The 23,957-nt window shown below is 34.2% G+C and overlaps 1 protein-coding gene across 3 annotated transcripts; it reads left to right on the forward strand.

Moving 5' to 3' along the window:
- Positions 1-5,283: 5,283 nt before the first annotated feature.
- On the forward strand, positions 5,284-19,664 carry LOC148597688 (uncharacterized). Of its 3 annotated transcripts, none has more exons than XM_088560926.1 (5): positions 5,284-5,423; positions 15,647-15,815; positions 16,274-16,438; positions 17,103-17,793; positions 19,250-19,664. In XM_088560926.1, exons 2-5 carry the CDS (start codon positions 15,659-15,661, stop codon positions 19,584-19,586), a joined length of 1,350 nt encoding a protein of 449 aa, XP_088417052.1. In that variant the 5' UTR covers positions 5,284-5,423; positions 15,647-15,658; the 3' UTR covers positions 19,587-19,664. The 3 variants fall into 3 exon arrangements, with proteins under 3 accessions (XP_088417052.1, XP_088417053.1, XP_088417051.1); XM_088560927.1 differs by lacking the exon at positions 5,284-5,423 and adding an exon at positions 11,643-12,006; XM_088560925.1 differs by lacking the exon at positions 5,284-5,423 and adding an exon at positions 15,219-15,322.
- Positions 19,665-23,957: the final 4,293 nt, after the last annotated feature.

A 23,957-nucleotide genomic window follows, 5' to 3' on the forward strand; every position in this document is an offset into this window, starting at 1 on the left:
CGGTCATTTTGCCTGCCCTAAATTCATAAAACCAGGAAGATTCCACTGAATGTAACTTCCTGTCAGACAGAAATCAAGAAACTGCCATTACTACTCAGACTTATCTGCGTCTGGAGGATCAAGTATCTTATCTGAGATATATTTCTGACCCGGAGTTACTAGTAATCATTTTTAAATAAATACTAACTTTAAGAAGGTGTTTTTAGATTCCTTTATTTTATTTAATTTTTTTTTTTTTTTTTTTTTTTTTTTGGGGGGGGGGGTGGAGTAGAGATTGTCGCGCGCGAAAAAGGTGAAAAGATTCACCCGTTATAGGTCCTCTCATGTAATCTCGTAGGCTACGTTATGGAGTTGATTTTAAAGAACTTATTATAAGACAACCTTACGGTAAAATAGGCTATAAATTATCCATCCCATAATTTGTTTTAAGAAAGAAAGGTAAAAACCTTTTCAGCTGTCAAACTTTGCACTTCTAAAAATGATTACTTTACATCCGGGTTTTGTAGTAAAACGAAAGCAGAATCAATTATAGGGTGAATTATAATATGTTCTTCTACGCCGTCGCGAATGACAAAAAATTCGTGTTTATTATAGTTTAAAAGTCTTCATCTTCTATTACCACTGGATAATGAAATTCATTGCGAGAAAAAGAATAACCCTTCAACTTTTCATAATCGCCATAGATCCTTTTTGGTTCAAATATTTGAACATCTATAAAAGGGGTCTCATATGATGTTTTTTGCCAACGGTGGATAACCAGTCTTGAATTGTATGATAAAAATACCAGTTAAATGTTCTCGAAGTTTCATAGAAATCATCGAAACTTTTTTTACTTAGTAATGAAATAAGTAAAAAAAAGTTTCGATGATTTATATAGAAAATTATTTCCCGCCATTGTGTTTCAACTACAGAATAACAATTCCTTGCACCTACTTACCTCACCTCCTACATTACCAATACAGATTCAAAATGTATTGATACTGAAATTGATGAACTTCTGGTTTTTAATGGTTTGGTTTAGACATATTTCATTGAAAGTTGCTGTTTTTTGTTTTAAATAATTTGCATAGATACAAATGACAGTTCTGTAAAGAGGTAGACATTAATTTTATACACCATCCGATTAATTGATCACATGCTGCACACTAAATTAAATAGACTTTTTACATATTTCCGACTTTGATTTCGTTTTATATTCATTTTGAGCAAAAAGAAGTAACCTTCGAACCAACAGACTGTGCGATTGGAGGAATGGACAGCAGTAGACTTCAAGTTCTATTATTTGACTTATTGAAAGTACATGTACTTGGTTACTTTGGAATAATTAATTTCAAACCATTTAGCTACTTATCGAAGTGTAGTTTAAGTTTCAAAGAAAAATGTTTACTATTCTTCTTTCCCCCAATGAGATTATTTGGGTGTTGGTAGGTTACGTCCCTTAGAAAAACTTTCTAAAGACTAGAAACCACTACTTCCACTTCCCATAAGCTTCAATGCTAATTTCACAACATTCAAAGGCTTCTCTGGACTTTACCTTAACTTAACCTGCAGAGGACTATATATCAGCATGATTCTATATGTGTCAGCTCACAATACTCAGAATGGCACATGGAGTTAGCAGACTTGCACATGGGGTAATTTCTACGTACGACTTTTTGTACCTTCCAAATGTGCATTGGTTGAATTGTCAACCTATAACCTAAAATGGCTTGCATTCTGTAAATATGAAAAACGACAATTAAGTATACCCACACTCGACCATTTCTGTAAAATTAAGTCGCACAGTAAAAGGAAAGTACATGAAAGAGGGACCTGGAATATTGAGAGGTACAAATCATCTTCCAATACTTGTCATGCAAGAGCAATACATCTAATATCTGTTAATTCCTCCTAATATAAGCTGAGAATTCTGTAACAGAAAAGTGTAACAAACAAACGGACTGACGGTCTGCAAGGTGATTGCAATATATCTTACGAGTGGGGCATAAAAATATCGACAGTATTACAAATGTACACAACATAATGGGGAAATAGTGTCAATAGTCCGTCATCCCGATTTTTATGTAGAGCAGTATTTTATAAAATTTAAATATCAATACTAGTATTATATCTCTCTATAAATAAAGATAGATTAAAATATGTATTGAATTGACATACATTTGGAGATTTGAGTTCACGTAAAAGTAGGAACATACGCTTCCTCTATATTTGAGTCTCATTTAATCCAAGGAATTTAAGTTAACCCGACTGCAAAATGATTTGAGTTCACGTAAAAGTAGGAACATACGCTTCCTCTATATTTGAGTCTCATTTAATCCAAGGAATTTAAGTTAACCCGACTGCAAAATTGCCGAAACAAAAACATCGACCGCAGGGCGGGATCCAGATAATTTGGAAATGGTGGTCCAGATAATTTGGAAATGGCAGGATCCAGAGAATTTGGAAATGGTGGTCCAGAAAAAATGAGTTATCAAGATTTATTTGATCATTTCTGGTGAAATGATATTATGAAAAAAAAATTACCAATTCGGAGTCACATGACAAGACTTACATACCCTATAGGTGTTCCAAACTCCCGGATCCGCAACTGGACCGAATATTTAAAATGCATATGAACACGTAAAGTTGTAAAAAGATCTTCACCCGATTCCTGTGTGGAGCAGTATTTGTTTATATCTTCATTGATAACATGCGTTAAATTGACATACTTAAAGATTCGGGTTCATGTAAAAGTATGCACAAGGACACGATCTGTTTGTAGTTTCGGTGTGGACTAGATTGATATATATAGGACACTCTTCCGAAGAAAATATTTTGAATTGGAGACTGGCTTATTTCTATCTTTTAAGACCACCAGACTTGAACCATTAAGGCAAAGTTATTTTTATGAGGTCTGCCAATAAAATCGAACATAAAGCTCGATATAGTTTACTTTAATATTGACGAATTGTCATCGTTTTGTTACAGTGGAATTTTAAAGGTGTAATTACACTTGTTGAAGGCTTTTTGATGACCTGAAAATATATACTAGTTGTAATTTTTTTAATGAAAATATTTTTATTATCCACCAATCGTAAATGTTTTTGTGTTTTCTCCTGGTCATTGGGGTAAAGATCTGACTGAATACCAAGGCGGCATAATTGTGCTATCGTAACCAGTGATCTGACTTAAAAAAAAAATATTGCTTCATTTCGTTATCTGCTGTATTTAGAAACCAGTATTAAATCAAAAAACGCATAAATACTACACAAACACGGAAACGGATACATTCTTTAATATTGGGCATTGCAGAATATGTATGCATTATTCTGTTTTTTTAAGTAAAAGAGTATACTTCGGAAAATAATAATAAAAAAAATATTTTTGTTGACTTGTTAAATCTGTTAATTATATTATCAAAACTGTTTTCAGCGTGACATATGTATTTGTTAACTTTTTAGAGGAAATGGTTATAATCTGAGAGGGTTGATATAGAATTGTAGCATTACGTAATTTTTGTAAGCCCCTGTAACTATTAACTTCCAAATTAGTCAATTGTGTCATGATCAACAGTTTTTATTGTCCTTTTGCATTCTCCTATTGTCATGGTCTGATATATGTATTGTCCGAAATGGCTTTGGGTAGAATTGTCTGGTATCGATTAAGTCATTTTTGTAAACATATGATATAATCGGAACTCCTCAGCCTTTCTAGTAACACAAAAGAAAAACATCCGAGGCACTAGGCGAACGAATCTGTCCGGAATTTGACCGATCTGATTCTAAAATTATAGTTTTACTGGTTTGATTTTTTTAACATTACTTATTTTCCTATCTCCTCCTATTTCTAATTGATATCTAACCAAATTTTTTAGTCCCACCTGGTAGATAGAACTACTTTGAGTCGCGCAAGAATTTTGGCGCGGAGCGAGGAGCTAGGAAAAAACAGCAATGGTAAAAAAATAAAAAAATAAAAATTTTCAAGAAGAAATTCTCCTTTTGCATCCGGTTACTTTTTAGTGTAGCGGAAATGGCCGAGAATAGTAATATGTATTACTCTATAAGTACATGATAGCTTGCTAAACAAACTCTAACATTCATAATTTGATGGCGTAAAAAACTGTACAGCTAAGATTTATTAGCAATATCTTTACAGGCGATGTCACTATTACTTTCTCATTTTTGTCCAAAATTTGAACAAAATTTTTCAATAAAAGAAGAGTTTCGACTCCACGAAATTCCCCTGGATATGCCACCGCTACAAACTAAACGAATGATATCAAACCAATGCAGCAGTTTCAGTTCCGTGTCCCTTGGAAGAGACCAATGCTATAGTTTGCGAATTTGTGTCTGGCGTTACGTGGTTCTCTATAACATTGAAATGCATAGAGAGCGGCAAAGTTATGTGCAGTCTATATAATCTGGTTAAACGTTGATTGCATTCAAAGAACTGCAAAGAAAAAAAAGCCTTACCCCAGAAGAAACACTCTAGTTTATGCAATAAGTTTTTAAATATCCCCTTTGAATTATCATTTGATAGGAAAAAGAAAAGAAAGAAAAACATCACGTGTTTATGACTTTCAAAAGATGTTCTTATTTAATTTATTTATAACTTTATTTTTTTCTCGATTGAGGATTGAATGAAATGTTCCGCGTGATCAAGTCCTAGTTTGGGCCCAACATTATTATAATAATATAATCTCAATTCAGAAATGATAACTCCCCTTTTATTCAAATTTTGTGTGTGTGTGTGTGTGTTTTTCATGGAATTAAGCATGATTCAAATTTTTATCGAACTAAGCGACCATGTCTACTGATACATGTAGATTCTTAAATTGGTATTTCTGATAAAACGCTTAAGGAATATAGCCCCAATTTGTTGAAGTTTCTAGTTACATGTATGTGCACTAGCACTGATAATTACATGCTTAGAAAAGAAGGTCTTGGCATCATTCTAACGCAGCTGTAAAATGTAGTCTGCGAAAATAACAAATAAAAATCTGCATATATGCGTTAAAAATTTAAGAATTTACGTCCTGAAACTGAAATTTTAAGTGCCATCCACATAAATTACTCGTTACAACGAATGTAGCATTATGCTTTAAATTTTCAGAATGCGTATCCGTATCGTATGCCATATTACTCCTCCACCAATATCAGCTCTCGGAACTGCAGTCCACGGGCTTGATATTTATTTGGTATCTCGTTACGGCATACAGAGTTTACCGTGTATTATTTTCTATTCATCACCTGCCGAATTTTTACATAGACTTGTACTATACACTGAGTACACATCCTTCGGTTACGGAGATTGATTCAATGTTTCCATATGTCGTTATGTAGTGTCATTCGCCGACTGCGCACCACTGGTGCGCATGTCTAAAGCAGAGACTAATTACAAGGTTTCAGATAGAAAAATCGAATTTGGTTTGTACTAGCCATCAGGTAAGAACCTTGCCTACATTTTTGGTCGAAATTTGATTCAAATTTATTTTACAAATATGATTTGATCGAAAAAAAATCATATAATCGTGTTTTTGTGATCTTGGGTTTAGTAGTAAGATCACGTGATGCTCTGTTTTTATGGTTTGATATAATAGGCTGGAATGAAAACCAAGTTAAAACAATATAACTTTATTAAAATAGATATTTATTGTATGGCGGCCGGTATAAAGTGAATCAAAACAATATGATAATGCCTTATAATTGGTTAATAGCTAACATTTATGCATAAATTAAACAATGGGGAATTTAACTCATATTTTGATAAAGTGGGGGAATTTAGTTCATATAATGTTATTAGACAGCGCCAAACAAATATTGTGAATTATAAAAACATTGGGGCTTCTTTTACTAAATGTAACTACATGGTTGCCATAGATTCCAAAATGTAAACAATAATGATTGACATTTCTAAATAAAGATTAAATTTTAAACTGTCACTAAAATGACATAATAACTACAAAAACATGTATACAACGCGCTGTGATCTAAGGAAAAAGTCAGTAAATGAAATGCAAACTGTGCAGCATAATTGAAATTCAAGATATGCTTAATAAACTATGCTGGTATTTAACTGCTAAAAAGTATTACAGGTTATTTGCTTAATTTTTACCTTTAAATGCCTATTTCCGGCTGAATTCATGGCAATAAATGAAATGCCGCTGTTTACAAAATAAAGTTTCAGGTGGAGATAACTCCTACAATATATCTTAACCATGAACCATAGTAAGTATTGCAAAGTAAGTAATTGAAACAATGATTCAATAGATTATCATAGAACTAAATACGCATAAGTAAACGTTAAAATATACACACACATACACAAACACAAATAACAACTAATAGTCATGTGCTAATAAAGATATTCTATTCAGATAAGTTGCGTTAATTAACTGCAAGTTAAAACACTTAAGTATAAGTATCAAAATGTAATTTATAAAGACATATAAATTTCTCATATTAAACTATTTAACATTCAAATTGTAATATAAAAATTTACTACTTACCTGGAATGAAAACCAAGTTAAAATATTATAACTTTATTAAAATAGATGTTTATTGTATGGCGACCGTTGTCCAAGTGGCCGAATTTACTAAACATAAAGCTATGTTTTCACTCCAGGTGTGGCCCATTGAAGGAAAATAGCTGTATACACAAAGGGCAAATATATTACAACCCCTTATTGAACCTCTACGAAAAGCCATTTCATGTCACCTAATGCACCTTTGTTAAGTGCTAGGACGCAGTCTTTAATCCGGATGTTCTATAATCTTATCCCAGATTTTGTATAGCCTTAATTATACAGTTAATTATCACGTCTTGATATCTATTTTGTCTTACGTAAGATATTTACATACTTAAAACATGTTGGCACTACATCACTATGTTTCTTTTAAATATATGTTTATTAAAGTACTTGTGAAACAATATTTAGTTTAGGTGACTGGCTTGGACATTACAATGTACAAACCTAACAAAAATATCAAACGAAATAAAAAAGAAAAATATATGCATATTATGCACAATAAGGGATGATGGCTTGTTTTCCCAATCACATTTATATGGAAAAACGGGTACTATTTTCCCGCAGTTCTCCTTTCTGAAAACAAACAAAAAAGTTTCTTCTATTTCTTGAAATAATTTTAAAGGTTGCTGCTGCTTCGGAAGTTTTTTAAGGGCCTTTCATCAATTTAAACCGAAGATCATAATTGATATAGCAGTTACCAGAGTCTATTGAGTTGTAAAGCCTGTTAGCATTTGCAACTATCTCTTGCAGCGTGGCAGGAAAATTTAGTTCCATTGACATAAGATAAGGTAGAAATCCCAAGTTCAAATGCAAGTACTAAGGTCCGTTTTACAGTAATTCGTAAAATATTAAGATGAATTCCATATTATTTACCCAAATAAACAACAACAAAAAATAAATAAACTAAATAATATGCTGATCAATTCGGTTTGAATCAACAACGATCAAACTAATAGTTGATCATTAACTTATAATTATAGTATCAACTTACTTGTCCATTTCGATCTATGTATTTACCCGAATAAACCAGTCGATAACTTTCCATATTCAATTTGTCTACAAACGTGCTACTAGCAAAGGAGGAAAAACCCCAATCGGAATTACTCGGCCATTTTCGCTACACTAAAAAATTAAAGAACCTTAGTGAGCGCGCTCACATACCCACGCGTCCCCATGGTGGATACTCAAGTAAATTTGTAAGAGAAATACATGTAGAAGGACCCCGATAAAGAAGGAATAAGAGTGTTTTTTAGTCTTTAGACCTTTATCTTTTAACTAAATTCTGTTACTCAGAAGGTTATTTTCAAACTTCAGACTGTGATTTCTTTGAATTTTAGTTAATCCAAAGTGAATATCATCGGAACTAAACGTACACTTGACCTGTAACTTATCATGGTAAACTTTTACACCAAAAATCTTGGCAATATCTGCAAGCGTTTAGAAAAAAAGTCCGGAAAACTGTTATTTTTGTGAATTTTGCTATGTACAAGGCCCGTAATTTCGGTAAAAATCATCGGAGCGGAACGAAAGTTAAACCTGACCTGTAACTTATTATGGTGAACTTATATACCAAAAATCATGTGAATATCTGCAAGCATTTTGATAAAAAGTCCGGAAAACTGATGACAGGCGGACGTGCTGACGGACGGGTCAAAAACATTATACCCTTCGCAACTTCGTTGCGTGCGGTATAATAACCTCGGATGCAGAAACGATAATTTCTTCTTGAAAAAAAAACAAAGAACAAGAACTCTGTCAAGAATTTTGGCGCGAAGCAAGGAGCTAGGAAAAAGTAATGATAAAAATTTCAACCAGTAAAACTATAATTCTAGAATTGGACAATCTAATTCCGGACAGATTCTTTCGCCTAGTGCCTCTGAGGTTTTTCTTTTGTGAAGATAGAAAGGCTGAGGAGTTCCGATTGGGAAAAACCCTATAGATTATAAGAAAGTCATCAATCCAAGAAAGGAAAATATAATTAAGACTGAAGTCTTCAAAGTCGCTAATCGTCAAATGTTCTATACCATTTATTTTGGTTTGCTTTCAGTATCCAGACGATTTCAATGCTCTACTTTAACTCCGTATAATATTTGCATAATTATATATTACTATACCACCTTATGCTGCAGATCGGAGCCATAGAATCGTCGATTCTAGCATCATACGAGATTAAATACCATACGAGTACATGTGTTCTACTTGTGTTTTTCTTTACTTGTATGAGAGTGGGAAGTTTACATGAAATGTTGAAATGATCAATTAGCAATGAACGATGAGAAACGCCTAGTCTCCGAGTTGATTTGATAGAGAAATATTCGGGTCATCACGGTTACGAAGTCAATCGATTTTAAATAGAGCACATCGCAACTTCGTTTGAAGTTTGCCAATCTTAGCCGATTGACGAACTGTTGCGTTACACAACAAAGTTTAAAGTTCAAAAATCAAAAGTAAAGTCGGTTCATATACAAGCGAAGATATGGGTAAACTCATATCCTTGGATAATTCGTTTAAAATATTATCATGAAAATCATTATCATAAATATAATCAAGATTGCAAGCATGTGACTGTCTCTTTCAACGTGCAACTTCAACTTTTAATTTTGGCTACGATAAGTTGAAATCAGTAAGAACAGGCCATCTTCTACGCCTAGTAAAGAGAGCGGCCTTGGGTTTCCCTTCTACGAGATCGACCATTTAACTTCAGACACGGAGGATTGGTTTTTATAAATTTTGGTTTAGATTACCTTTTTTTAATTGTTCACACACTGCAGGAAATATTTTTTCTCTATTTCCATAGATTTTCTGTTTCACATGAATTTTTTTTTCAACCCTTCCTCAACAAATTATTGTTTTAAAAAGGGTAAACTCAGTAATGTTTGCCATGCACAGGCTGGGATTTTTAATTTTGGTATTTTTGGGGGTCCACATTTTTGTCATTACTTTGTGGGGGAGTCGAAAAAAATTAAGTAACTTTATGGGAGTAATATGCATTTTTAGGTATTTTTTAAGGGTTTGTAAGATATTTTTGGGAGTCTCAAATTTTACTCTTGACCTAGTCTACGTATGTGGAAAAAGATGAGTAACCACACTTTCTTGGGGTCCGTCCCTAAATGAAGAGAAAAGACAAAAACAAAACAATAAGTGCAGTTCATATTTTTTTCACCCAAAGGAATATTATTTTTTCCTAATCTATCGGGGAAGGGGGGGGTAAACGATACTGCAAAATTATCATAAGAAAAAAACGGAAAAAAAACAACCGGCCGCAAACTGTTCCCCTTCCAGAAACGAACTTTTAAATCACATTTCGACAATTGTCCAGGTAATGTAGACCAAGGCCAACAGCGCGTTAAAATACGATGGCGTTTGTTTGTAAACAAAATAAAATATAATCAATGACTGAAGACTTCAAAGTGGTTAACTGGTTCACTGAGTGTGGCTTTCTTTCAACATCGTGTACTAAGTTACAGCCCTAGATTAATCCTACGAGGAGGAATCACCCGGCCAGCGAAAGCTATATTTTATGGCCGAGTGGTCTAGGGCGCTGGACTTAGTGCAGGCGGTGTTGCCATAGATGTCACAGCGGTACGAGTTCGAGTCCCGCGGAGGGAACGACAAAAATTTGCTTCGCAAATTTGACAGTTCTAACATTGTTGGGAATTTTCATATATATATATGTACGTATGTATATAGGTATCAAGGTTCGGATAATATATATGATCTAAATACAGTCCTAAATTGTAACGAATTGTAAACACACATAGACATGTGTATGATATTTTTAAGTCTCTAATATTGTTAGAGACTTTTTGCAATCGTAATTTCAGTACTTTATATTTGCATAATTATATATTTATACTGCACGTAATGCTGCAGATATGTGCCGTGCTTACTGCCATAGCGTCATAGGTCTAGCCCTATGCGAGATAAAAATGTACCTCTTAAATATCATACACGTGTGTTCTACGTATGTTTCTTTCTTGTATGAAAACGGGAAGATTACATGAAATGGTCGGGTAGCATTGAACATTACTCAGTTTCCGATTCAGGCACAGGGCTTCGTAACAATACTATAAAGGTCATATACATTAGCACGGCCCCGATATCTATGAATATTTATTGCAAGTTGGTTGATCTTGTTCCTAATCTGGTTCCCTGGTGATATCAAACCATAAGCGACCCAAAGATCGCAACAGCGTACCTCTTTTAAAAGATATCATACACATGTCAGTGTGTGTGTGTGTGTTTTTTTTTTTGCTTGTATGAGAACGGGAAGTTATAAAGAAATGAACGGTTAGCATTGAATTTATGTAGTATTACTTAGTTTCCAATTTAAAGACAGGGCCGCGTTTAGTTTAGTCAAACATATTGTTTGCTCATGAATGCAAGCAAGGGGATAGGACTCAAGTTGTAACAACATTATGGAGATCCTCTCTCATACAAACAGTGTTTACAAAGAATGCATGATGACGGCAATGTAGGTAAAAAATAACAACAACAGAAAATAGGAAAAGGTAATGCAAATTAACATGAACGATATGAAACTAAAACAAGGAAATAGAATAAAAGGGGGGTGGGAGTAACATGAGAGATAGTCATTTCATATATGCGTGTAGTATTATTTAAACCTTATAGTTCATTTGATAAAATGATAAACACAAGCAAATATATCTGTGTTTTCATCGTATGTGAGGTTTTCGTCACCAGCCAACAGAAATTCTATTGTTACGTTAAAACCGCCTAACCGTACCAGCAGGGAATTTTTATGTTCATTAAACAAATTGCATTCCATAAAATAGTGGATGCAATCTTCGAAAGGACGTCCACAGCTACAAGAAGGGCATGACACTACATTTATACGAAATAAATCAGCATTTAGTGAACTGCACATGTTTCTTAGCCTGGTATGTATAACATTAACTTTCCTTTCACCGAAATTGAAGTTCTCAGGGTTTTTTTTTCCGTTGTCCTTTAATGATTCTTTTGAAAATGCTCATATTTCTTGCATTTCTTGTCTCTAAATTTAGCTGTTTCCAGTATCTTACTGTTGAATAAAAAAGCCCTTTCGGTATTAGTTAATCTGAAGTGGGGTATAATTCGCACTGTTGCGTAAATTATATGACGAAAATTGGTTATTATATGGGTGCTTAAGTATTGTGGACACAGTTGGCTATGAATAGAGTAAAACGTGTTAAGACGTTTGAATCGTCTTCAATCTTCCAATAACTCCCAACCTGTTTTATAGTAAATCGACTCCCTGCTTGCAAAAAAGGTAATCCTGTTACAATACGCCCAGCTTCAAGTTTTTCGGAACTATTTTTAACATGAAGCCCACACCCGTTCCAGACTTATGAAGAGTATTCCATGACTGGACGAATGAAAATTAGATCAATTTTAGCTACATAGAACATATTTTAGTTTTCTAAGAACGGATATTTATTTTGATTGCAGATTGCATAATATTGACTAAATAGGTTGAAAACGTCCCGTTCGAATGAAACGTAAGTGTTTATAAGACGGAACGAATTCAATGGGTTGATTTTGAAATAATAAATCAATGTCTTCCATAAGGTTGCAATTAGCAATGATTAAAGCCTTGGTTTTCTGGGAAATAAAAAGGGGTTCGTTACGATTGACTATATATTGGTCATACATGTTATCAGGACCCGATATCTATATATACATGTAGCCACTGCCAGTTGTTTAATCTGGTTCCGGGTATTGGAAAACATTCGGGTCATCACGGTTACGAAAGAGTACGAAATCATACCAAGAATTATAGTGAATTGAAAATTGATATTCTGATCTTGTCTATACTTGGCGTCACATAAATAACATACTGTTAAAATTTGAATAAAAATATTTTCTACGACTTTATTGACACCAACCGTCGTTTAAATTGTCTTAAATGACTTGCTCATTCGTTTAGCCAAACAGCTTCTCAAAAACAAGTCGCTTATTAGCTTAAATCATGCGTAACAAATCCTTACGGGAAAATCCCATACTAATATCCGCCATGTTGGTTTTTACGGGACGATTTGTTTACAAACGAAGTTCGTAAGTTCCCGTCGAACTCCGGTGACAATCGTCTGCTTGATCAACTTCTCGGTATTGTACGTTGTTCGCGTAAAATAAATCCGAGAAATCCGAAATAACGCCGAAGTGCATTCTGGGTTCTTCGGTTTTTGGACAAACCATTTAAACGTAAACAACATCTCCTAGCAACCCGATCACTGTAAACATGGCCGACTTTTTACAATGTAAATATTGGCACCTAGAATTAAAATCTGACCGGAATTTAACGATTCAATGTTTAGGAAGAAGCCGTTTGGCTAAACGAATGAGCAAGTCATTTAAGACAATTAAACCGACGATAGGTGTCAATAAAGTCGTAGAAAATATTTTTATTCAAATTTTAACAGTATGTTATTTATGTGACGCCGAGTAAATAGAAAATAAATATTCTGACCTTGGACTAGTGAATTTAAAATAAATATTCTGACCTCCGCAAAACCTTTAAAATATGTTTTATACAACACCCTAATAGTCTCCAGTGACAATATCAAATACATGTACATAAACCACTTTACTGGGGTAATGTGTAGTAGTCATTGGGCTGGGAGGGTCCACCGTGCACCCCACTCATCAACTTCATGGTGATTTTTAGGTACCTTTATACCTCTCATTACCGAATCAATTTGTGAACAAATTGTAAAATATGTGAACAAACTAAACAAATATAGGTATCATCATGTAGCCCAATGTCTCAACTTTACAATGGTACCAAGAAATTTGCGGTAACACTTAGGGTTTTGGGGTAAAATGGAAAAAAATGTACCCCTACCCCACCGAAAAATCGCTCAAATTTACATATTTTCAATGTCAAAACGCCTAGAGTATTTATGCTTCAGTAAAAAAAATAGTTTGGTATTTCCTGTTTAGTATTATCACAATTAATACTTCTGGGGTTCTTTTGATGAATTTTGGCGATTTTTGTATTCAGAATTTATTTTAAAAAATGCAAAAAATTGGATTTTCGATTTTTCCGTAAAAAGTCAAATAAGTTCGACTCTACAAGCTATTGCTCAACTAAAGTGTCTCAAATTTGGTGTCATTCTATAGATAATTTAATTTTCTACATAAATAAACCACAAAAAACTAATTTTCAAGAATGAATTTTCAAAGAGCGATAAAAATATTAACCCTAAAACTAGAAAACTTGTCTCAGTATCAAACAGAATTCTCATTCACAGCATAATAACACTGTGGAACTCATATTTTAGGCATTCATAATTAAGATAATGATGTACAATAGACAAGTTAGGTACTTGTCTTTTAATTATAGATGTATGCAACATATCTCATTTCAGGCGAGTATTTTTTTTTCAGTTTCAATGTGGCAATAATGAGTTTTTCATAAAAAGGGGAATTTTCGGAACTTTTTTCCCTACCATTTCTTCTGTAATGGGCATTTTTTGTCAAATATAGCTTTTATATATTCAAATTCAATATATAATGTCTTAGCTTTCTAATGAGCCCAAATAATAAATATTTGAACTTTTGCAAGTCCAATTAGGTGAAAAATTGCCACCCAACCCATTGATAAAGTATCGCGGCATAAATCCAAATGTTAATTTTTAGCATATTATCAATGTAAAAAAAAGTTGGATACTAGTGTTTTAATTAGCGATATATTCAACTTATATGCTCATTTCAGGCACGTATTTTTCAGTTTTGAAGACAATAATGAGTTTTTCATTAAAAGCGGAATTTTTGGAATTTCATATTTTCTTCCAATTCACCTGTAATTGGCAATTTTTCAAGTACCCTACTTCAGACTTTTGCATACTCATGGCCTGGAATATGTTTAATTGTGCATTTTCTTGGCTCATTAGAAAGCTTAGATTCTTTGGTTTATCTCAGACCACATACTATAGTTGAATATTGCAATTGTAGATTTCATTAATATAAATAGATATGCAAATCTGTCCCCTAAAAAGTCTCTTGCAACATTTCCCGTTAAATACTGGGGTATACTTCCGGTCCAGGAATGTCACCTGTTGGATATAGTAGAGACTATGACTTGTGTTATATAGAATGAACTTCATTTAATAATGTGTTGAATAATAAACATAAAAAGTAACACATGCTTTGATATAGAACCCAAACCACATATTTTGGTAACCCGGATATGTACATTTAAATTTTCATCCCAAAAAATTAAGACTCTTTTATGAGTATGGAAAATAAGTAATGTAGCCAAGGTTATGATAAAAGTAAATAATCTGACTTTCACCAGACTGGAAATAATATTTCTGAACTGAAAAAATTTGACAGGCCCCCCACCCCCTACGAATCTAATGGCCCTTATCTCGTATGAAGCTAGAACTATGACTATGGCGGTAAACACGGCACAGATCTGCAGCATGACGTGGAGTATAAATATATAATTATATAAATCATATGCGAATATAAAGTACCGAAATTACGAGTGCAATAAGTCGCTAACAATATTAGCGATTTAAAAACATGCGTTACCCACGTGCGGCTTTGAAAATTTATTTATACCATTACAGTGACATATAAATGTAGACAATTGTCGGTGAAATACATACTGTATCCGATCAAAATAAATATTCAATCGATATCTTTAAGTTATTGCAAATCTAGATACTCATGACAAATCATCCTATCCAAATGAATAAAATAAACTACATTTCAGATCAGACTTTATCATCCATAAACAGATACGACTGTGCACTATATGTGTGTATGCATATTTTGATACAACTGAGTGGTTCAGCCATGAAAACAGCTGTAATTCTACATTCAGAGATAATTATGCAACGATACGAATGAAAAAAAAATTATAACACAAGTTCTTATGAGATTTTAAAACCAACATTACCTTTGAAATGCTCTGGGTCTATTCTGTAGTTAATTAATTACGTGGTATTACTTTTATATGGGGAAATAGATAAACAATAATTCAAACGCTCTGCATGTTTCTTTCAGAACATCAAATTGGTTTGCCTTATAACATAAGAATGTCTTCCTTAAAAACTAAAATATAAAAACATAAAATTGCACTTATACATTGTATTTAAATGTAATCGTTTATTTATTTATTTTTTCATATAGATATTCGTGAAAATGGGGAGTAGAAAAAGAGTGTGTGTTGTTGGAGCCGGACCAAGTGGCATGGCCGCCCTGTATCAATTCGACCAGTTAGCAGATCCCAATGTCGACATTATTTGTTACGAGAAGACAAATACTTGGGGTGGTTTGTGGAATTATACCTGGCTAACTGGTACAATTATTTTGAATTAATCACTACCACAAACCAACTAACATGTTCCTGATCCACAACATCCGTTCTTATCACTCATACTTCCTGGCTGCGCAGAAATACATTCATTTTCTAAAGCTTTTTCGCGTCTCAGCCATAGTCATTGGAACGTTTTGGAGCATTTGTAATTTTATTTAATATTAAAGGTTCTAGTTACATTGATATTTTTATTCCGTAGCATCCTTGGTGATATTCAATTAAAATCCTCCATCTTGTTTTGCCAAATTTCATACTCAGGAATACAACTGAGTTCAAGATTACATATGATTGTCTAAGGAAATTGTCATGAAGTTAGTAGAAAGCAAATTCTAGGTTTGCTCTTGGAACTGTTACCAACCTGGTTTTTCTAGAAATAGCAGATAACTCACTAATTGATTGCACATACATGTATTTGGAGTAAATGCGTTCTTTTATTACAGGCACTGATGAATATGGAGAACCTTGTCTAGGAGGTCAATACAGATTTTTGTGGTCTAATGGTCCAAAAGAATGCTTAGAGTACCCGGATTATACCTTTGAGGAACACTTTGGAAAACCAATTCCCTCGTTTCCACCTCGGCCAGTACTGCGAGATTATTTGGAAGGTAACATACACAGTGTATATAACTTGATATGAGTTGCCAAAAAACCATTAAAACAACACACTACTAAAGACCAACAATCGATTCTCTGTATGGTGGGTCACACATGAGGACAACACACTGCTTAAGACCAACAATAAATTCTCTGTAACCACATAACATGGTGGGTCACACATGAAAACAACACACTGCTAAAGACCAACAATAAATTCTCTGTATGGTGGGACACACATGAGAACCACCAAGTTCCCAAGTTGCAGGGTTGGTTTATTACCACCAGTCAAATTGAATGAATAGTGAACCAGAGTTTCACCTGTTTGACTATTGGTTGCCGTGATAACCTGTGGGTAATTTTTCTCACCATGTTGACTTGCTAACCATTTATTTGGTTACCCTTTATAAGAATATATTTTGAACCCAAATATACATACTTATTCCTGTTACAGGCAAATACGTTAGTTCCTCGACCAAAGGGTTCAGGGGTGGGTCCAGAGATTCGTGAAGGGGGAGGTAAACAGACTATAATGTTTTATAATTGCCAAGCTTTTCATAAAATGAACACAAAATTCCCAAAAGGGGTGTTCCAATCATTTGAATTGCTCTCACTGGATCCAGCTCAGGGAATGAAACATGTTTAATATTTTTAATGTCTTTTGTTACTGTACAGGCCGTTTCACGAAAAAAACCAAGACAGACCTAAAAAGTAAGATACAATGGCATACGGTTGTAAGGAGTGTTATCTACAATGAGGAGTCCGATGACTTTACCGTGACTGCTGAAAACCTAGAAAACCGTAAAGCTTCCATTCAGAAGTTTACACATGTAATTTGTGCAACGGGAATCTTCAATTTCCCCAACAAGCCAACTTTTCCCGGGATAGAGACATTTCCAGGTCGTGTCATACATTCCCACGATTTCCGTGATGCTCGTGAATACAAAGGCCAGCGTATACTTATAGTCGGAGCGAGGTATTCAGCGGAAGACATTTCAATGCAGTGCATGAAGTTCGGTGCACAAAGCGTAGTTACGTCATATAGAACTAAACCAATGAACTTTAAGTTTCCGTCTGGTATAGAAGAAAGACCATTGGTAACAAAAATTGAAGAAAACAAAATAACATTCAAAGATGGAAGTTCCGTGGAAGTTGACGCTATCATTCTTTGTACTGGCTACTTATACCACTTCCCGTACCTTGAAGACAGTCTCCGCTTGCACGCGACTTTAAGTGTCTATCCTGCCGGATGTTATAAAGGTTCCGTCTGGTTAAAGGGAGGAAACAACAAGTTGTTTTATATGGGAATTCAAGATCAGTATTTTTCCTATTCCATGTTTGATGCCCAGGCTGCTTGGATTTGTAGGTAAGAAAAACTGCTAAATAGTTATCATTTGTTTCGTTTAACTGGTGATTTGAAATGTATTGGCATTAGAAATTTTACTTCAAAGCATGAGCAACTTAAAAAACTAGAACTGATCGCGAAATTAATTTTCGTAAAAATGTATCATAATGCAAAAAAAATAAGTTATGTCGAAGATCCCGAGTTGTTCCGAATAAAACTTAAAGTAACTCTGTCCATGGACGTCGTCCCAAGTCTACTAGCACCCAGGATTACAATAAATTTAGGAACGTGCACATTTATCGAAAAAACCTACTATACTCGGCGTCACATACATAATATATTGTTCAAATTTTAAATAAAAATTGGTCTATAGGTTTATTGACACCTACCGATATTTAAAATGTGTTAAATAACTTGTTACTTTATACCACATACACTCCTTGAGACGTGTAGGTTTCCCGCGCACGATACCTAAACGAACTCTTCTATTAAACGGACACTCCCATCGTGCGTTTAAAACCACAATAATCGAACGTTCCAAGCGTGCGTTTAAAACCACAATAAACGAACGTTCCAAGCGTGCGTTTAAAACCACGCTTGAACAAACGCTCTTAGCGTGCGTTTAAACGCACGATAAACGAACGATGGAAACTAATAATATAAACAAATATTAATGAAGTAAAGTCGAAAATAGAATTTATGAAAATGTAAAAAAAATGATGGCAAAAATATAAAAATAACTATTGAATACAAGAAATAATGAATGTACAAAAATAAACGAACACTCTGTTGTGCGTTTAAAGGAATCTCCTGTCGTGCGTTTAAAGGAACGCTACTATCGTACACGGACGCTAAAATGGAAAACATGAACGTTTCAAGGAGTGTAACTGTATCTCCGTAAAATGCGCATTTTTCAAATCCAGTGACATTTTAAATCCAGATCACAATGCTTACATTGTCAAATCGGTCGTGATTTTGTTACCAAGACGATTTTCGGTTGTTAGTAGTTTGACGGAATAAGGATTGACCGCCTTAGTTTGTGTCAAACAATTTTTTTAGGGTTATCGTTCCTACTAAATACAAATGAAATTGTTTATTTTCAAAGTCGTGGGAAATTACATTTGCATAAGATACAGTTATCGGTATTTTGTCAACATTCGGTATTTAAATAATACAATTATTATTATTTTGTCAACATTCGGCTCTTAACAACATAATTGCGATTGCAATGGATTTTCTCGTAAAGAATTATAATTCTTTTTGATTGTGCAAAACAATCGTAAGTACTGATGTTTGTTTTTTTAGTAACTAGAAACGCATAACAAATAAAAAGAAAAACAATTCTGCCTTGATAAAAGAACTGACGAAAATAATGATTAAATCGAAAATGGGCTTGAACTGACGTCGAGTAATCTAGCTTATAACAGTCAATGAATCAATCGACTGCTTCATATCAAATTTGCTAATTTTACTTTAGATTCATCACTGGGAAACTTTCAGGGGAACCGAAGACGGCGGAAGAGATGAGATTAGATGAACAGCAATGGGTAAAAAGACGTGAGGGCTTGATAGACTGTCATGATGATATCGATTTGGAATCTGATTTTATCGCGGATCTATGCGCAGCTACGGGATATGACGCGCGTGTCGCTAAAGGGGGAGAACTCTTCCATCAATGGGAGAACGACAAAAATGCCAATATCGTGACATACCGTGATCAACAATACGTTTCTCTGTTTACCGGGAATAAAGCACCTAAACATAAACCCTGGTATGAAGACTTTGATGACAGTTTGGTGGCGTATATTAATTAAATATTAATTTATCTATTGATACAAATTATACTTTTGTAAAAGTCATATATCAGAATAAAGTATGAGATTAATAGAAAAGCGAATAATTATGTAAGCTATTTGTTGCCATCGTTACGAAACGGACCTAAGTGAACAAAATACTGGCCGCATAAGACAGGTTGTCTTTATCTACAGGTTCTTCACTACGTGCATGTAAGAATATTTTAATCATTCTCTTAAGACAGACTTTTTTATTCTAAATACAAGTGGTCTTGACTGTACCTAAGAAATAAGACTGATTCCTCTAAGGATACACTCATAAACCCATGAGTGCCATCGTTGCTTACTAATCCGTGAAAGTTACTTTGTCAAAATACCCCCTTCCCAAAAAAAAAAAACCAACAAAAAAACAACCAAAAAAAAACAGAACAAAACAATACATATCAAAACAAAACAAAACAAAAACAAACAAAAAACATAACAAACAAAAAAAAACAAACAAAGATAAACCACAACCAAAGAAACAACAACAAAATCGAAATTTTGGTAACTATGCTGTGTTTTAAGGTGATATCCTTGTTAAAAGCATGATGTGCAAAGAATATTGAAGAGAACTAAGGTTATGGCGGTGATCAAAAGAATATAATCCAGGGACAAAAACCAGACATGGAAAACAGACACACACAACAAAGAACATAAAGTAACTAAAATCATACATACAAAGTAAGAAAAGCAAATGAGCATCTCGGACTCGCTAAAAACTGGGAGCATGGACCAGGTGCACCAGTAGGGTAAGCGGCCTCTGCTTTTCTAGAAACACCCGCCGAGTTGCTAAAAAAAGCCCAGGTAGACAAACGTGGAAAGGAAAGAGTAATCAAGGGAACCAAGGTTATAGCGGTAATCAAAAGAATGTAATCCAGGGACAAAGATCAGACATGGAAAACAGACATCCACGACAAAGAACATAAAGTAACTAAAATCATACATACAAAGTAACAAAGGCAAATGAGCAACTCGGACTCTGCGTTGTCTCGGCAAGCTAATCAATGAAAGTATAAAAAATAGCGGGAAATGGCCGCCCAGAACAATCTTTCATCATCACAAGTCAACTTTAAACATCTAATTTCCTAAAGAATAAAATAATCATTGGAATTTAATCAACTGGTGAAAATGGCGTCCTAAAAAATAAGTTCAATACCGCCAGTCAACTCAGAATATCATGTTTGTCTATTAACCCTATTTGTTAGAGTTCTAGCACGATACAAAAAGTCTGCGTAGTTTCGACAAGCTCTGGCATAACATATGAATTGTGATATGAACACTCCATACGCAGGTGCTGAAGGGATGTTGCCACATATGAAAGGAAATTTGACAATTCTGAATGAAAAGTCATCACGTTTGTCGTACAGTTTGGTGAATAGTTTTCCTTTACTATCGATTTCTAAGTGTAGGTCAAGGAATGATGCTGACTTCACAGTGTATGTAGTAGCCATCATCACAAGTTCTTCGGGGTAGATGTGATGTATCAAATCCCCGAAATTAGGATTGTTTAAAGATAATACGTCATCTATATGGCGAAAACTGAGATTAAAAGATGAAGCCAAACGTTATTGAAAATTTATTTCTTTCGGATCAGATCAGCTATAAAAGATTTCTCATCAAAACATGTTTATCACACTGGAAATCGTAATGGATGAATGGCAGTGTTGTATTTATTCTGGAATTAATGCTATCTGACCTGCAGTATGGAGGTCACAGTGATTGTTTGAACTTTTAACGCAGATGCAGATTTTATGTTATTGGAAGTCTCGCATATTCCCATTGGTCGAGACATCGGCTATACAACAAAATAGCTATAATACAAAGTTAAATGTTATTTAGTACATTTTTAGGCTTGTAGCTTCCGTCCATTAAAAGCGAAGCTTAAAATCATATTAAACTGAAAGAGTAATCAAGATCCAAGAGGCGCAGATCCAAGGATGGGCGTGCCAGACGTACGCTACCTCCTCCAGATTTGAAAAAAAATATTTTATTTGCATAAAATCTTGATTTTTCTAAACTTTTACCCACGCAATTTTCTGAAATTTACTTACGCTCTTCCATAACCTTAGATACTGTATCCGCCCGTGAAATGGAACCAATTGCAAGATTCTAGCGAAAATCAAGGGACAGAGACTAGACAGGGAAAACAGACCCCCACACACGCAAAAAGAACATAAAGCCTAATCACCAAAATAATACATACAAAGTAACAAAAGTAAATGAACATCTCTGACTGCACTAAATACTGGGATCATGGAAAAGGCGTACTGGTAGGATAAGCGTCCTCTGTCTTTTCTAGAAACAGCAATCGAGCTGCTCATAAAAATTAAAGTCAAGGGTAAAGGAAAGGAAAACTAACTTTGCAATTCAAGTTGAAATCCAGGGGGAAGTATGGAACTTCTGAGTCCGCCGCTAGATCTCTGCACTTACGTATATATAACAGTTTAAGAATTCATTTTATACTCTCTGACAAATTATTCACTTGGCGTTAGAAACTGAAAACCAAATGATGACGTAGATTGATGAAGACCTTGACCTAGGTTGTTTATCTGAAGAGTTTTGTGCTGGAATGAACAAACGTTAAAATATACGCCATTATTATTCATATATATAAGAACCACATGGCTTAATCAACATTAAGGTAATGTGAAGTAACTCTTCCTTTCGATGTCCCATTTCTTTACATTGCTATATGCATCCGAAGTTGTATTAATTCTTATTTGCAATCGGAACTCCTCAGACTTTCTAGTTATACAAAAGGAAACCTCGGAGGTTCTAGGCGGAAGAATCTGTCTGGAATTTGACCGATCCGATTCCAAAATTATAATTTTACTGGTTGAAATTTTTACCTTACTTTTTTCCTAGCTCCTCGCTTCCCTAAAATTCTGGATAGAATTATTGTTCTTTATTTCCAGTGATATCCAACCAAATTTTTAGCGCCACCTGGTGGATAGTACTACTTTGAGTCGCGTATGACTACAATTCCGGCAATTTTTTCAAGAAGAATTTCTCCTTTCTGCATCCGAGGTTATTTTTTAGTGTAGCGGAAATGGCCAAGTAGTTCCGAGTGTCTTATTTTTAAACCATTCCTGAACGGTGAACAATCATTATAATAAACCAAAGAACAGCAGTATTGAATTTTAGAGAATTTCAGGACGATTCTTTCTTCTTTTATATTTGACGAACTTGTACAGAAAGAATTATGTTCACGTAGTAATAAAGATTCAGGAAAGCCGCAGGGGCTTGCCCCCACTATCAAATATGCAGCCCCATTAGTATATAACGTATATACTAGTGGGGCTTCATATTTGATAGTGGGAGCAAGCCCCTGTGTATAAGCTAAAATAGAAAGTTGCTTTTTTGATACAAAACAAAATAAACCAGTAACACAAAAGCAAAGTTTATTTTTGCTAAATATTGATGTCAAGGTTATTCTGTTAGATGTAGTCTACGCCACGTGGAAGTTGATCCGTCGGTAAACACAAAGGATACTAGACTAAATTGGTAATACTATGGCTAATCATGGATTATAAAAAAGAATCATCGAGTCGAAGGATTCGTGTGAATTTGTTATATATTTATATATTCTGATATTGAGCATGTGGTGTTAGAAAAGATGGTAGGATTGAGGTATAGTAAAATTTCTGTTGGTGAGAAACTTGCATTCTGTTTAAAGACAATTTCTTTAACAACAAACAAAATTGTATCCCTTTTGAGCGACTCGGAGTACGTCTAGTATTGATTTAGACAGTTCTGTGCTATTTCTCATAATAGAAAGACATCAAAACTTGGATTATTTCATGGAAATAATAGATGCATTAAAACATATTTGGAGTTAAAAGTTTAAAACTATATAAACTAAGACCTGATTAAACATTTAATACAACAGCTTCTCAATACTAACTCTCTATTCAATCATTATTCTATGAAAATACAAAAAATATCCTACACAACAAATTTGCGGAACAAATATTTAGTTAACCAAGAGCTTTACAAAAAATGTGATGGATATATACAGATTTCTCATCTTGATAACCTTACATGCCAAAATTTAAGTTCACGTTTGCTTGTTTTAAAGACAACAATTGGTGTTATCATCGATGGCTGTTACTACCGAGATTTCACATTATAGTGGTGAAAATTTGAATTTCCCGCAACAAAACGTTCAGTTCTACTGGTCCTTTCATGACAAAATGAACATAGACTGTAAAGGTGTATAGAGTCCGGGTGATCGAGGTTAGTACAGATGTACTCTCGATCGGGTTTTTGTATTTGTTCCACGATACGAAGAGTTCAAACATTCAAGGCCACATTTTATGTGCTTGGAGTCGTTATTTAATGACACGATCA

The sequence above is a fragment of the Perna viridis genome, chromosome 14 (assembly GCF_037379345.1).
Source record: "Perna viridis isolate PV_CMFRI_1.1 ecotype Kerala chromosome 14, ASM3737934v1, whole genome shotgun sequence".
NCBI classification, from domain to species: Eukaryota; Metazoa; Mollusca; class Bivalvia; order Mytilida; family Mytilidae; genus Perna; species Perna viridis.